The 11,197-nt window shown below is 47.7% G+C and overlaps 1 protein-coding gene across 2 annotated transcripts; it reads left to right on the forward strand.

The window, feature by feature from the left end:
* Positions 1–375: 375 nt before the first annotated feature.
* Positions 376–7,918, forward strand: LOC121299996 (malectin-like). Of its 2 annotated transcripts, none has more exons than XM_041228312.1 (6): positions 376–959; positions 3,656–3,834; positions 3,991–4,167; positions 4,418–4,475; positions 4,595–4,834; positions 7,832–7,918. In XM_041228312.1, the coding sequence occupies exons 1-5, from the start codon at positions 779–781 to the stop codon at positions 4,831–4,833; spliced, it is 834 nt and encodes a 277-aa protein (XP_041084246.1). In that variant the 5' UTR covers positions 376–778; the 3' UTR covers position 4,834; positions 7,832–7,918. The 2 variants fall into 2 exon arrangements, with proteins under 2 accessions (XP_041084246.1, XP_041084245.1); XM_041228311.1 differs by lacking the exon at positions 7,832–7,918 and adding an exon at positions 5,514–6,878 and having other exon boundaries at positions 377–959.
* The last annotated feature ends 3,279 nt before the right edge of the window (positions 7,919–11,197 follow it).

Genomic DNA, 11,197 nt, shown 5'->3' on the forward strand with positions numbered 1-11,197 from the left:
GTTTCCATGTTACACAGATAGCGAGAGCCGGACTGTCCCGCCGTGCAGGTAGAAAGTTACCCTCTGAAGCAATGACACGTTGCCCGTGTTTTGGACTCGCTTGTGGTCTCGGGTTCAGGAATGAAGCAGAAAATAAATCCACTGCCAGTTCTCTCTCAACCTAACCGGCTCCGGGGCAAAAACCCCGCCCCTCGCTGTAGCTGATTGGTCGAGCTTCGCGACCACATTAACATACTCGTTGCAATTCGAACCCCACGTGTCGCCGGATTGGCCAGCGTGGCTCTCGAACGGACGCGTCCTCTACGCACGCCGGTGCGCAGCCTCATTAATATTAAACAGGCGCCCGGCGGGGCTCCCTGATTGGTCTTCCGCGCTATCAGTCACCAGCGCACCGGGGTAGGGTGTCCCCGCCAGTGAAGCCGCCGCAGACTCAATGCAACGCGGAGGCGCGACCCAAACAGCGGCGCTGCAATCCGTTAAAAACGAAATCAACACCGGCAGAGGAGCAGGCGCCGGCCGGAGGACCCCCACACAGAGATACTTAGTATTTATTTTTTAAATTAACATTTTGTAATGTATGAAGGGGTGCGAGGTTTCACAAGCTCCTTGCTGATATCGCAGTAGCGAGTGACAGCCCCCCCGGTTCACGGAGTCCAGCTGCCTGCGTGTGAAGAAGCGCCGCTTTCTGGAAACTGTACCGCCGGAGCCCCCCAGCCTCCCCGCTCCCGCTGGACAGGTACCGCTGCAGCACCCACTCGTCCCCAGGCCGGCGCGGAAGATGAGACAGGCGGCCGGGCTCTGCTTGTTGTCCGGGCTGCTGGCTCTCTGCGGTGCCGCTGCCGCGGTGCCCAGCCTGGCAGACCGGGTCATCTGGGCGGTTAACTGCGGCGGAGAGGCGCACACGGACGCGCACGGGATCCAGTACAAGAAGGACCCGCTGGAAGGGAAGCTCGGCAAAGGTGCGTGAACCCGGGCGGGAGAGCGGGGGCGGAGGGCGGCTAGTGTGATGTGAAAACGCCACAGCCGGTTTGTACGAGTCGCTGCCCCGGTGTCGGCGGTTAAATCGAGGGGTCGCTGTGATCATGAGGACTGGGTCGGTGAAGCATCCGTGCGCGTTATTGATACTGTTTAAATATCCTTTAAATCTACTCCCGAATTTGAGCGGAATCACGAGGAGGAATGATCCAAGCTGTCAGTACAATTTAAACCCCGTTTCCTGCAAAAATAAGTTTTAATTTTAAATAAATAAATAAAAAATACATTTTCGTTGCAAAAATAATAACGTTAGCATCATTTATTCTTAATAATAATAATAATAAACCCTTTTAAACAGACAAGAGTCTGCAGCTTTAATTTGCTCGGGTTCTGTATGAAGGTGTTGGTGCTAAAGCTTCTTCCTCATCCTCCCTCTATCTAGTCTAGCAACTTTCTCAAATGGAGCGTGGGAGGCGCTAGTATTGTAGTTCATTGTTCTGTATCTAAAGAGCCTTCAACAGTGGCTGATAACATCTCGCACAATGCAAAGAGCAGGAGTGAGGCTGTGTCACAGTTCCTCTTTTGCTTTGGGGGAGGGCATTTACCGTGCTTCGTCACAAAGCCGGAGCCTAGACACACACACACACAGTCTCCAAGCCTCCCCTCTAACCTGGGCTGGAGGGAGCACCCTTTCTCTTAGTGGGTGAGGGAGCAGCTCAGTCTCCAAGCCTCCCTGCTGGACTAGGGAGCCTGGGCAGTTCAGTCTCCTTGCCTCAAGCCTGCCCTGGACTGGGGAGAGCAGTTCAGTGTCCTTTCAAGCCTGCCCTGGACTGGAGGGAGCCCTCTCATGGTGCGAGTTGGAAGGGAAGAAGCTTTGCTAATAGGTAGTCTCAGAGGGAGCAGTTCAGTCCTTGCCTCAAGCCTGCCCTGGACTGGAGGGAGCCCTCTCATGGTGCGAGTTGGAAGGGAAGAAGCTTTGCTAATAGGTAGTCTCAGAGGGAGCAGTTCAGTGTCCTTGCCTCAAGCCTGCCCTGGACTGGAGGGAGCCCTCTCATGGTGCGAGTTGGAAGGGAAGAAGCTTTGCTAATAGGTAGTCTCAGAGGGAGCAGTTCAGTGTCCTTGCCTCAAGCCTGCCCTGGACTGGAGGGAGCCCTCTCATGGTGCGAGTTGGAAGGGAAGAAGCTTTGCTAATAGGTAGTCTCAGAGGGAGCAGTTCAGTGTCCTTGCCTCAAGCCTGCCCTGGACTGGAGGGAGCCCCTCTCATGGTGCGAGTTGGAAGGGAAGAAGCTTTGCTAATAGGTAGTCTCAGAGGGAGCAGTTCAGTGTCCTTGCCTCAAGCCTGCCCTGGACTGGAGGGAGCCCTCTCATGGTGCGAGTTGGAAGGGAAGAAGCTTTGCTAATAGGTAGTCTCAGAGGGAGCAGTTCAGTGTCCTTGCCTCAAGCCTGCCCTGGACTGGAGGGAGCCTCTAGCCTGCCCTGGACTGGAGGGCTTTGCTAATAGGTAGTCTCAGAGGGAGCAGTTCAGTGTCCTTGCCTCAAGCCTGCCCTGGACTGGAGGGAGCCCTCTCATGGTGCGAGTTGGAAGGGAAGCCTGCCCTGGACTGGAGGGAGCCCTCTCATGGTGCGAGTTGGAAGGGAAGAAGCTTTGCTAATAGGTAGTCTCAGAGGGAGTAGTTCATTTAGTTAATTACTGAGCAATAATACAAAAAGTGAGTATATTAGAAGCCCCCTCTGTTCTGTCCTGCCCTCTGTTTGCTTTTGGCACAGGCAGACTGAATCACTCCTGCAGTGCCACCCAGGTAACTGGTGCAGTGGGACGAGGGAGAGAAATCCCGGGATTGGTGACAATTCACTGCAGTGGCCGCAGAGAAACCATTGCCTTGCCTGGATTAGCTGAGGAAGGACACCCAGCTCACTGCTGCATTTAGATAAAATATTCCAACACAAGAATAACCCAAGCTGTACCCTTTTACATGGTCAGATAGTATATTGTAGTTCTCTTGCATGATTTCTTTGGTGTGGAAGATTATGTTATCACAAAGCTAACAAAGCTGTGCTTTTTAAAGGACAAAAGGACCTTGAGTAAGCTGCGTCTGTCACCTTCACTCTTTTCCAGTTGAACTGCAGGCTTGTTTAATGCTTTGGTTGCATGCAGCTTCCACTCCATGTCCTAAATAAAGCCTCCCATTGTTCAGAGCCACCAAAAAAATGAAGGAATGCGTAGAGAAGCTGGAAAGGAGTGTAGCTCGTAACTCCTTGCATGCAGCTCCATTGAGACGTGCATGAGGGTGCAGTTCGCATTGAACATTTGCGTCTGCTTTGAATAACAGGTCCAGTGTTAAGTTTACCAAGGAACATGTTTATGTTGAAGAAGAAGAAAATCACAGCTGTGTTTCAGTAAGTGCCCTGAAGGGGGCACAGCGATGGGAGGTGATTGATTTGCATTCACCTTGGTTGCAGTGCTGAATACCAGGGCTGCACAGCGTGTGGCAAACAAGTGTGGCTGTTTCAGTCCGTTTCAGAGTTAAAAATGACATTTTGGGAAGCAGCCGGAAATAGTGATTTAAACAATGGTGGCAAAAATGATGTAGGTGATTGCGACTCTTAATTGCTTCTCTTCTTCTCCCTGTTTGTCCCTCCCTCCGTCATCTCTCCCCTCTCCCCTTCACCCACCCTGCAGCTTCGGACTACGGCATGCGTTTGCCGATCCTGCGGTCCAGCCCCGAGGATCAGATCCTGTACCAGACGGAGCGCTACAACGAGGACTCCTTCAGCTACGAGGTGCCCATCCGCGAGGAGGGCGAGTACGTGGTGGTGCTCAAGTTTGCTGAGGTCTACTTCGCACAGTCCCAGCAGAAGGTAGGCTCAGAGAGCAGCAGCCACAGCCGGACGGCTGTCGCTGGTCAGCGGCTTTCCGTCATCCCCGGGTTTGCTACGCTCCATGTTTGATAGTTGTGGTTTAAACCATTACGGCTCCTGTTGATTCTGACTATGTGTCCCTCCCTCGCTCCGCAGGTGTTTGATGTGAAGCTGAACAGTCACTTCGTGGTGAAGGACCTAGATATCTTTGATAAGGTGGGGCACAGCACTGCCCACGACGAAATCGTCCCCTTCAGCATCGTCAAGGGCAAGCTGAGCGTCAACGGAGAGGTGTCCACCTTCAACGGCAAGCTCACTGTGGAGTTCGTCAAGGTCAGTCCCTCGCGCATAGGCCGTTGGCCATGCCTCTCTGTGCTTTCCAGTGCTATCCTCTGCTTTGCCATGTATTCACTGTGCTTTATTACACTTTGCTATGCTTTCACTGTGGTTATGCTAGTGAGAGGCAATACATTATTTTTAAAGACTTGTTTGTTCCCTCCTTTAAACAAATGCAAGATGTTAGTGTTTTACATACACAAAATTCTTCACTGCCACTGACCAACCTCTGTCTGTCTGTCTGCAGGGTTACTACGACAACCCCAAGGTGTGCGGGCTCTACGTCATGAAGGGAACCGTGGAAGGTAAGTAACCTGAGCCAGTGTGTCAGTGTTCAGCCTGCGGGTTGTTCTGTGTGATCCCGTGCCTCTCCCTGGATGTGATGTGTGAGCATCTGTCTGTCTGCCTTCTTGCCTCCTCCCAGATGTGCCCAAGCTGCAGCCTCACCCGGGCCTGGAGAAGAAGGAAGAAGAGGAGGAGGAGGAGGAGGAGGAGTATGAGGAAGGAGGGGAGGGGAAGAAGACGCCGGCCGCCAAGCACCGTGTCCAGTCCGGCCCCCGCACCCCCAACCCCTACGCAGCCGACAACAGCAGCCTCATGTTCCCCATCCTCGTGTCGTTCGGAGTCTTCATTCCCACGCTGTTCTGTCTCTGCCGCCTGTGAGGTGGGAATGGGGGGAGGACTGGGCAGGAGGGAGGAGGGGGGCTGGGCTCAGCAGGTAGAGGAAATATATAGGGAGAGAGAACAAGAAAATCAAAACTAATGGAAAACTTGCTGGTGTAGAGCTACAGCGTGGAGGTTTGAAGAGCTGGGGACAGGGGTGTGTGTGTGTGTGTGTGTGTGTGTGTGTGTGTGTTTCTCCCTCCCCTCCCTCAATACTGCGTGTCCTTAGTCAGCTAATGCGGGGTGCCTTGCTGAAGCCGGTGGGGTGCAGTGTGTCAGTCCCATGCCGGCTGGCGTGCTGGAGCAGAGCGCGCTCGTGTGGCAGTGCTGCACTGTCCTGCACGGGATGAGATATGGAACACAGGCAGACGATCCGATGCTAAAAAGATTGAATTCTAAGTAATAATGTGAGTGTCTCTGCTCCAATGAACGTAGCCTTGCTTTAGTTCCCCCCCCCCGCCAATCGTTAAAGAAACCCATAGAGCTGCTCAGTGTGTGTGTGTGTGTGTGTGTGTGTGTGTGTGTGTGTGTGTGTGTGTGTGTGTGTGTGTGTGTGTGTGGTGTGTGTGTGTGTGTGTGTGTGTGTGTGTGTGTGTGTGTGTGTGTGTGTGTGTGTGTGTTCAGTCTGACTTCACGCTGGCCTGTCTCATAGTTTTACATGTCTTTTTTTTAACACACAGTTCACAACATGATATTGAAAAGTGACACCTTCCCCCTGATGCTTCAGCTGGCTGCGCCCTTAGACTCAACTTCACGGACTAGGAATCTGAACTGCAGTTCGGTTTCCAGACAGTGTCTGCTTGGAGGGAGGAGACGTGCTTTCTTTCTGTGTGTGTGTGTGTGTGCATGGTCTGTGTCTGTGTCTTTGCGAGTGATTTGATGGTGCTGTTATGATGTGCTGTGAATACAGTGGAAAGTTTGCTAGCCAGAGATGGACGCTGTCTAGAGCGCCATGCCTTCAGAACAGTGCTTGTGGACCCCTTTGCGTCTCCGTTGGCTCTTCACCTGCTGAATGGAATCAAGGAGCCGAGAGACATTGAAGAAAGAGGTCCTGCCTGCTCTGCAGACTGGGGGACTATCTCCTCAATGGGATTGGTGCAGAGGTGGGCAGGCTGTCTGCTCCAACGCATCCTATTGGCTGCCTCTACCTGGGAGGGTTGTTAAGATAAAGCCTTAGTCTAGAGGACTAACAGGACGTTGAGGGTTTTTAAAAAAAAAAAATTCTGTTAAGTCCTTTCCTGCCTCTCTTGCAGCCCTGCATTATCAGTTATGTTACCCTGGGAAGTGGAAAAGGTACTGGATGACAGTTACTGTTGCCGTTAGACAAAAGTTATTTTATTTATTTGTTTTTTTGTCTTATTTTCTTTCTTTCTGTAGCAGTAAGGTAGCAATTGTAAATGGACTGCAGTATAAAAACTAGATTACAAGCCCACCCCACCTCCCAGCCCCCCTCTTGCCATACAGCTTGACGACACATAAAGCGACCTCGATTATCGCCAAACACCCCGTTATCCAAACCGAGCGAGTTTCCTGGGCTGCTCGGACCCTGCGTCTGTCTAGAAGCCTTAACCTCAACCAGGGTCCTTCCAGGGGCTACTGTGCCAGCCTAGCCCAAGTACTGCCCCTCCCTGCCTCTAGGGGGTGCAAGATGCTAGTCTGCCACCACAGCCCCGTGCAACCTTTGAACTGGAGATGTTTATCCCAGTTACGTATGGTACAGTTGAAAGCTGTCGGGTATCTGCTTTGAGATAGAATAGACTGTCAATCTGTATTGGCTCTAGAATACATACATGCATACAGCACCATGTTGTGGCACTGCCACCTCCTCCCCTAGACTGTGGACAGCCTTAATCCGTCATCCTGTGGCTGCTCCCCAAGAGCTAAGCCTTGCTCCAGTTGTGCCAAACTCCTCTTTATTGCAAGGTGCTCTGCCTGCCTGCCTGCCTGCCTGCCTGCCTGCCTGCAAAGAGCTTAGTGATATTTTTTGTGTTTTTTTTTTTCACATTGGGTTGCAAACGGTACTGTAAATAAATTTTAATCTTTGACTTGGGAATCCCCTCATTCTCCTGCATACACAGTACTTTATTTTTTTATTTTATAATTTTTTTAAGTAATACATAATATTAATTGCAATGCCATGTCGTTAATGAAGGACTGTTTTCTAGGTGGGTGGTTGTATTTTTAAGCATGTTCAGTCGAGTTGCAGTCTGCACACGCAGGCTATGCACAGTGAGGACTGCAATCTCCAAAACACTGGTTTTTTCCATACAGCTCACCTTGCTGCTGTCCAGTCCAAAGGTTTTAAATAGACCTGCTGTGCTGGTGGCATGTGTTTTACTTTGTACACCTCCTGTAATATAATCGACAGCCATGCATCATAATTGTGTCGGTCCTGCTTGACTACGGGTCTGTGTGCGTGAGTGACACAGATCTGCTGTGTGTGTGTGTGTGTGTGTGTTTAGCAGACACATCTACTGTGTGCGTGAGTGACACACAGATCTGCTGTGTGTGTGTGACAGACACAGATCTGCTGTCTGTGTGTGTGGGTGACAGACAGTTCTGTGTGTGAGAGTGACAGATCTGCTGTGTGTGTGACGGACGCAGATCTGCTGTTTTTTTGGCTGATCCAGTGGTTTAGTTTGCAGGAGTCCTCTTTTCAGAGAGGAATTGGAAATGGTGAGAGAGCTCAGGGTTTTGAAAGGTTGGTAAAAATTAAGAAATGTTACCTGCAGCTTGGGCAAGATGTATTTATTATCCTGAAGGAGCTTTGAAGATCAGTGATGGTGTTCATGCTTCTTTTCAGTGTTTTGAATTGCATTAATTAATTTTCTTCAAGATGAATGCTGTCCCTTATTTAACAGGGTTAGTGGTTGGGTGATTGGGGTGCAGTGCCTGTAATGTTCAGGAAAGAACGAATGAATCCTGTGCAGGGGCACATTCGGAGGGATTGTAGCAGTTCCCAGCAGCCACTGACTGGTGTCTCTGTTTGGGTTCGCAGTGCAGGTCCATTGCAGAGACCATCTCCAGATTAGCGCACCCCGACACAGCGTGCCATTGTCTGTCATTCCTGGATGTGAGCTCCAATCACTGCCCTGACTGAGTGTGCCCAGATCACCTGTTTACACTGTAGCTGTTGATTACAAAATAATGCCTCTTTGAAATCATTTCTAACTTTTTTTTGGTGTTTTGGCCACAATAGGAGTATTTGTCATTTTTTCTGATTTTTATTTTGCTTTTAGTTGGTGCTTTAATCACATCTGTTTAGAAAGTGCTTTTTCCCAAAGAAATGCTGCCATGTTGTCTCTCCTGTCAGCTAGCCACAGATTGTTAACCAGGCTGATAATCACGCTGAGGACGTTACTTTGAAATGTATAATTTAAAAAAAAAAAAAAATAGCTTTTTTGTTTATTTTTATGAACATTATTATTTGATGTTCTCTCAGGATCTTGGGTTTGAGGGATAATGCTGTTTTTGGTGTTAATTTTGCACTGTGGGGACCTTGTTATTTTATATTAGCAGGATTTTACAAAAAATAGTCAACGCATTTTTGCATGACTCCATTGTTCATTAAAAGATGCCTTTATGTCTTGAGGACATGCACATGTGCTTTAACTGTCTGCAGTCTGCATTTTTTTCACACCTAGAACCACCTAGATAGAGTGCTAGAACAGTCTAGAACCCTGCTATTCAAACCTAGAACCAGGGCGGGGCTCAATTCCTGTTCTTCAATTCCAACTCCATTTTAAAAACAATTCTCAATTCCTGTTCCTTCGATGGAATTGCAATTTATATTTTAGACGTTTTAATTCCTGTGATTTGCTCAGTCTGTGGGAGAAGCTCATTTTAACAGAATGCTGCTCTTTGTAATTTTAATCAGTGATGGTTGGAATTGTTTTAAAAGGACATTGGAATTGGGAATTGATTATAAAAGAATTGGAATGGGGGAGAAAAAAAAAACAGGCGATTTAAAATTTAAAAAGTGAAATTACTTGGGTGGATGTTTTTTTTTTCTTTTTTTTTTTTTAAACATTTATGAGAAAACACATCTCCCAAATAAAGTAACTTTTCTAAAAGAATGTATTCATCTGTGTGTATTCAAGTGTTCATTATAACTGCTGTTCACGTCACCCTTCCGTAAGCAACACGCTGCTTGCAACTTGTCATGCAACTCCTACTGACCAATCCCATTGAGTCTTGCTGTTCCACAGTCCCTGGGTTTCCATTTCTGTAGATCACAGGCAGAAGGGAATCCTTAATAACTGTTGCCTGAAATGAACGATGCTTTCCCTATGTAATCAAACCGGATGCTTTGAAGGGGATCCCGACAGTATCTGAACTGAGCTTGGTGTGTGTTCATAGTTTTATATGGATGGCGCGTGTTCATAGTTTTATATGGAAACACTGCAGTCCTCTAAACAGCCATGGATTTTGGTGAACCTCTTGTCTTTGAGTTGAAACCCAATGATTTAACAAGAAAGAGCATTTTACCAAAAGCATTTTCTTACAAAGCTGATTTGTTTAATTCAACAGTTAATAATGTACATTTGTTTGCTGTCGAGGTTTGGTGAGGTCTGAGGATAAGCCTACCAGATTTGTTCACTTCCAGGGTATGGACTGAGTTGTGGAAACACTGGATTGTCTTCTTGTTCTTCCAAATGTGCGGTGTGGTGTGACTGGGGAGGGAGGGGGCACCACAGTCTGTCTGGTAGCATCTTTATTCAAACCCCGCCTTTCCTCTCTGCCTTGCTGTGGTCCTGCACTGTGTGCTGCTGTAGTTCTCTGCTCTCTTCTTACTCTCTCGCCACATGGTACTTCCCAATGAGTGATGACTGTTTTGTTTTTAATAAATGTGTTATTTTATGTAAATAATTCTTATTCAGTGAATGTAACTAAAAAAAAAAAAAATTATATAAAAAAAAAACACTTCCACACTGCAGCCCAGCACTCTACCCGCTGAGCCACTCGATGCTGTAGACCTTGAAAGACTAAGCGCTGTTCTTTCTTATTTGTCACTACTGTGGAAACAGAAATAACCATTTGACACCCTCACTGTACCATTTCAACATGTGGCTGCACCACGCAACCGCCCCGTAAGACTTTGCACTGAAGGTACCTTGAAGTGCGGGCAGCTGATGAGGGGGGTGGAGCTGGAGTGCATGAGAAAGAGAAAGGCTGCCTGGGTTGGAGGGAATCGACAATTAGTAACAAACAAACTCCAGCCTTCAGACCAGCTCGCCATTATAATGAGAGCATGCTAACAGTCAAGAGCCCTTTCAATCTGGAAATCTATTGATCTTGTTTTACTGAGAAACCCATTCACTGCACGTGTGCATCCAGCTGGCTTGCATGCAAGCTCTTTACTGTGTTAGAGTTGTATTGCAGTTAGTAGATTCTGCCTCTTGAAAAAAGAGATAGCGAGGAACATAAGCCACAACGATTCTACACCTGTTGCTCATGGATTAATTAGAAAAAAAAATAATAGAGAACTTGGAGGGAAGCAGCAATGATTTCCATTACATGATAGTAGATGTTGAACTTCATGCTGATTTGAACTCGGCTCTCGCCAAGATAAGCACCAACTAAGACGTAGCTTTGCAGTAAACTAATGTGATCCATCTGCATCTGCATCTCCATCCATTTGCGTTTCTTTCCATCTGATGATGTAGATTTCCTTCTGTCTGGTGTTGATTGCTGAAGTGTAATGCTGGCTCCAGGGATCAGCTCATTTTGCCTCCCCAGCGCATCACCGCGCACAACGGCTGTGATGCTGGCTCCGGGGATCAACCCAGTGCAGTCTCCCCAGCGCATCAGCATGACAACCGTCTGGATTGAGCTAAATAGGGTACATCTCTGGGGTCTTCAAGTGGGCACCTTCCATCCTCTGTGTTTCGTTGACTAGCCCACGACACCTCAAGAACCTGAACACACGAGTGGTGTCAAGCTAAAAACTATAATAATTATTTCTCACAAACTATAATTTGGAATAATAAAAACATCATACACAAGAGAAAATCTAATTTATGTGATAGCTGGCTTAATTCAGGTATCAAATACATCTCTGACATTGTGGGTGCTGATGGGAACTTCCTTGCATATAACAGCCTGATAGAAAAGACGAAAGCCATATGGTATCAAGGAGAGTATGAAATGATTAAGACAACTACTCCAACCAGTTAGCTTGGTCATATACAAAATGAAATGTTATAATATTAAACACAACACAATCAAGGAAATTGAACCTAAAATAGATGGAGTACCATTGCAATCTGTTCAATGCAGCAATAATTTTGTAATTATTATTTCAATAACCCAAATAATATGGCAAAGTGGCAGAACATCTTGGATGTACCAGACTATAAATTTT

This window comes from Polyodon spathula, chromosome 25 (genome assembly GCF_017654505.1).
Source record: "Polyodon spathula isolate WHYD16114869_AA chromosome 25, ASM1765450v1, whole genome shotgun sequence".
Classification (NCBI taxonomy): Eukaryota; Metazoa; Chordata; class Actinopteri; order Acipenseriformes; family Polyodontidae; genus Polyodon; species Polyodon spathula.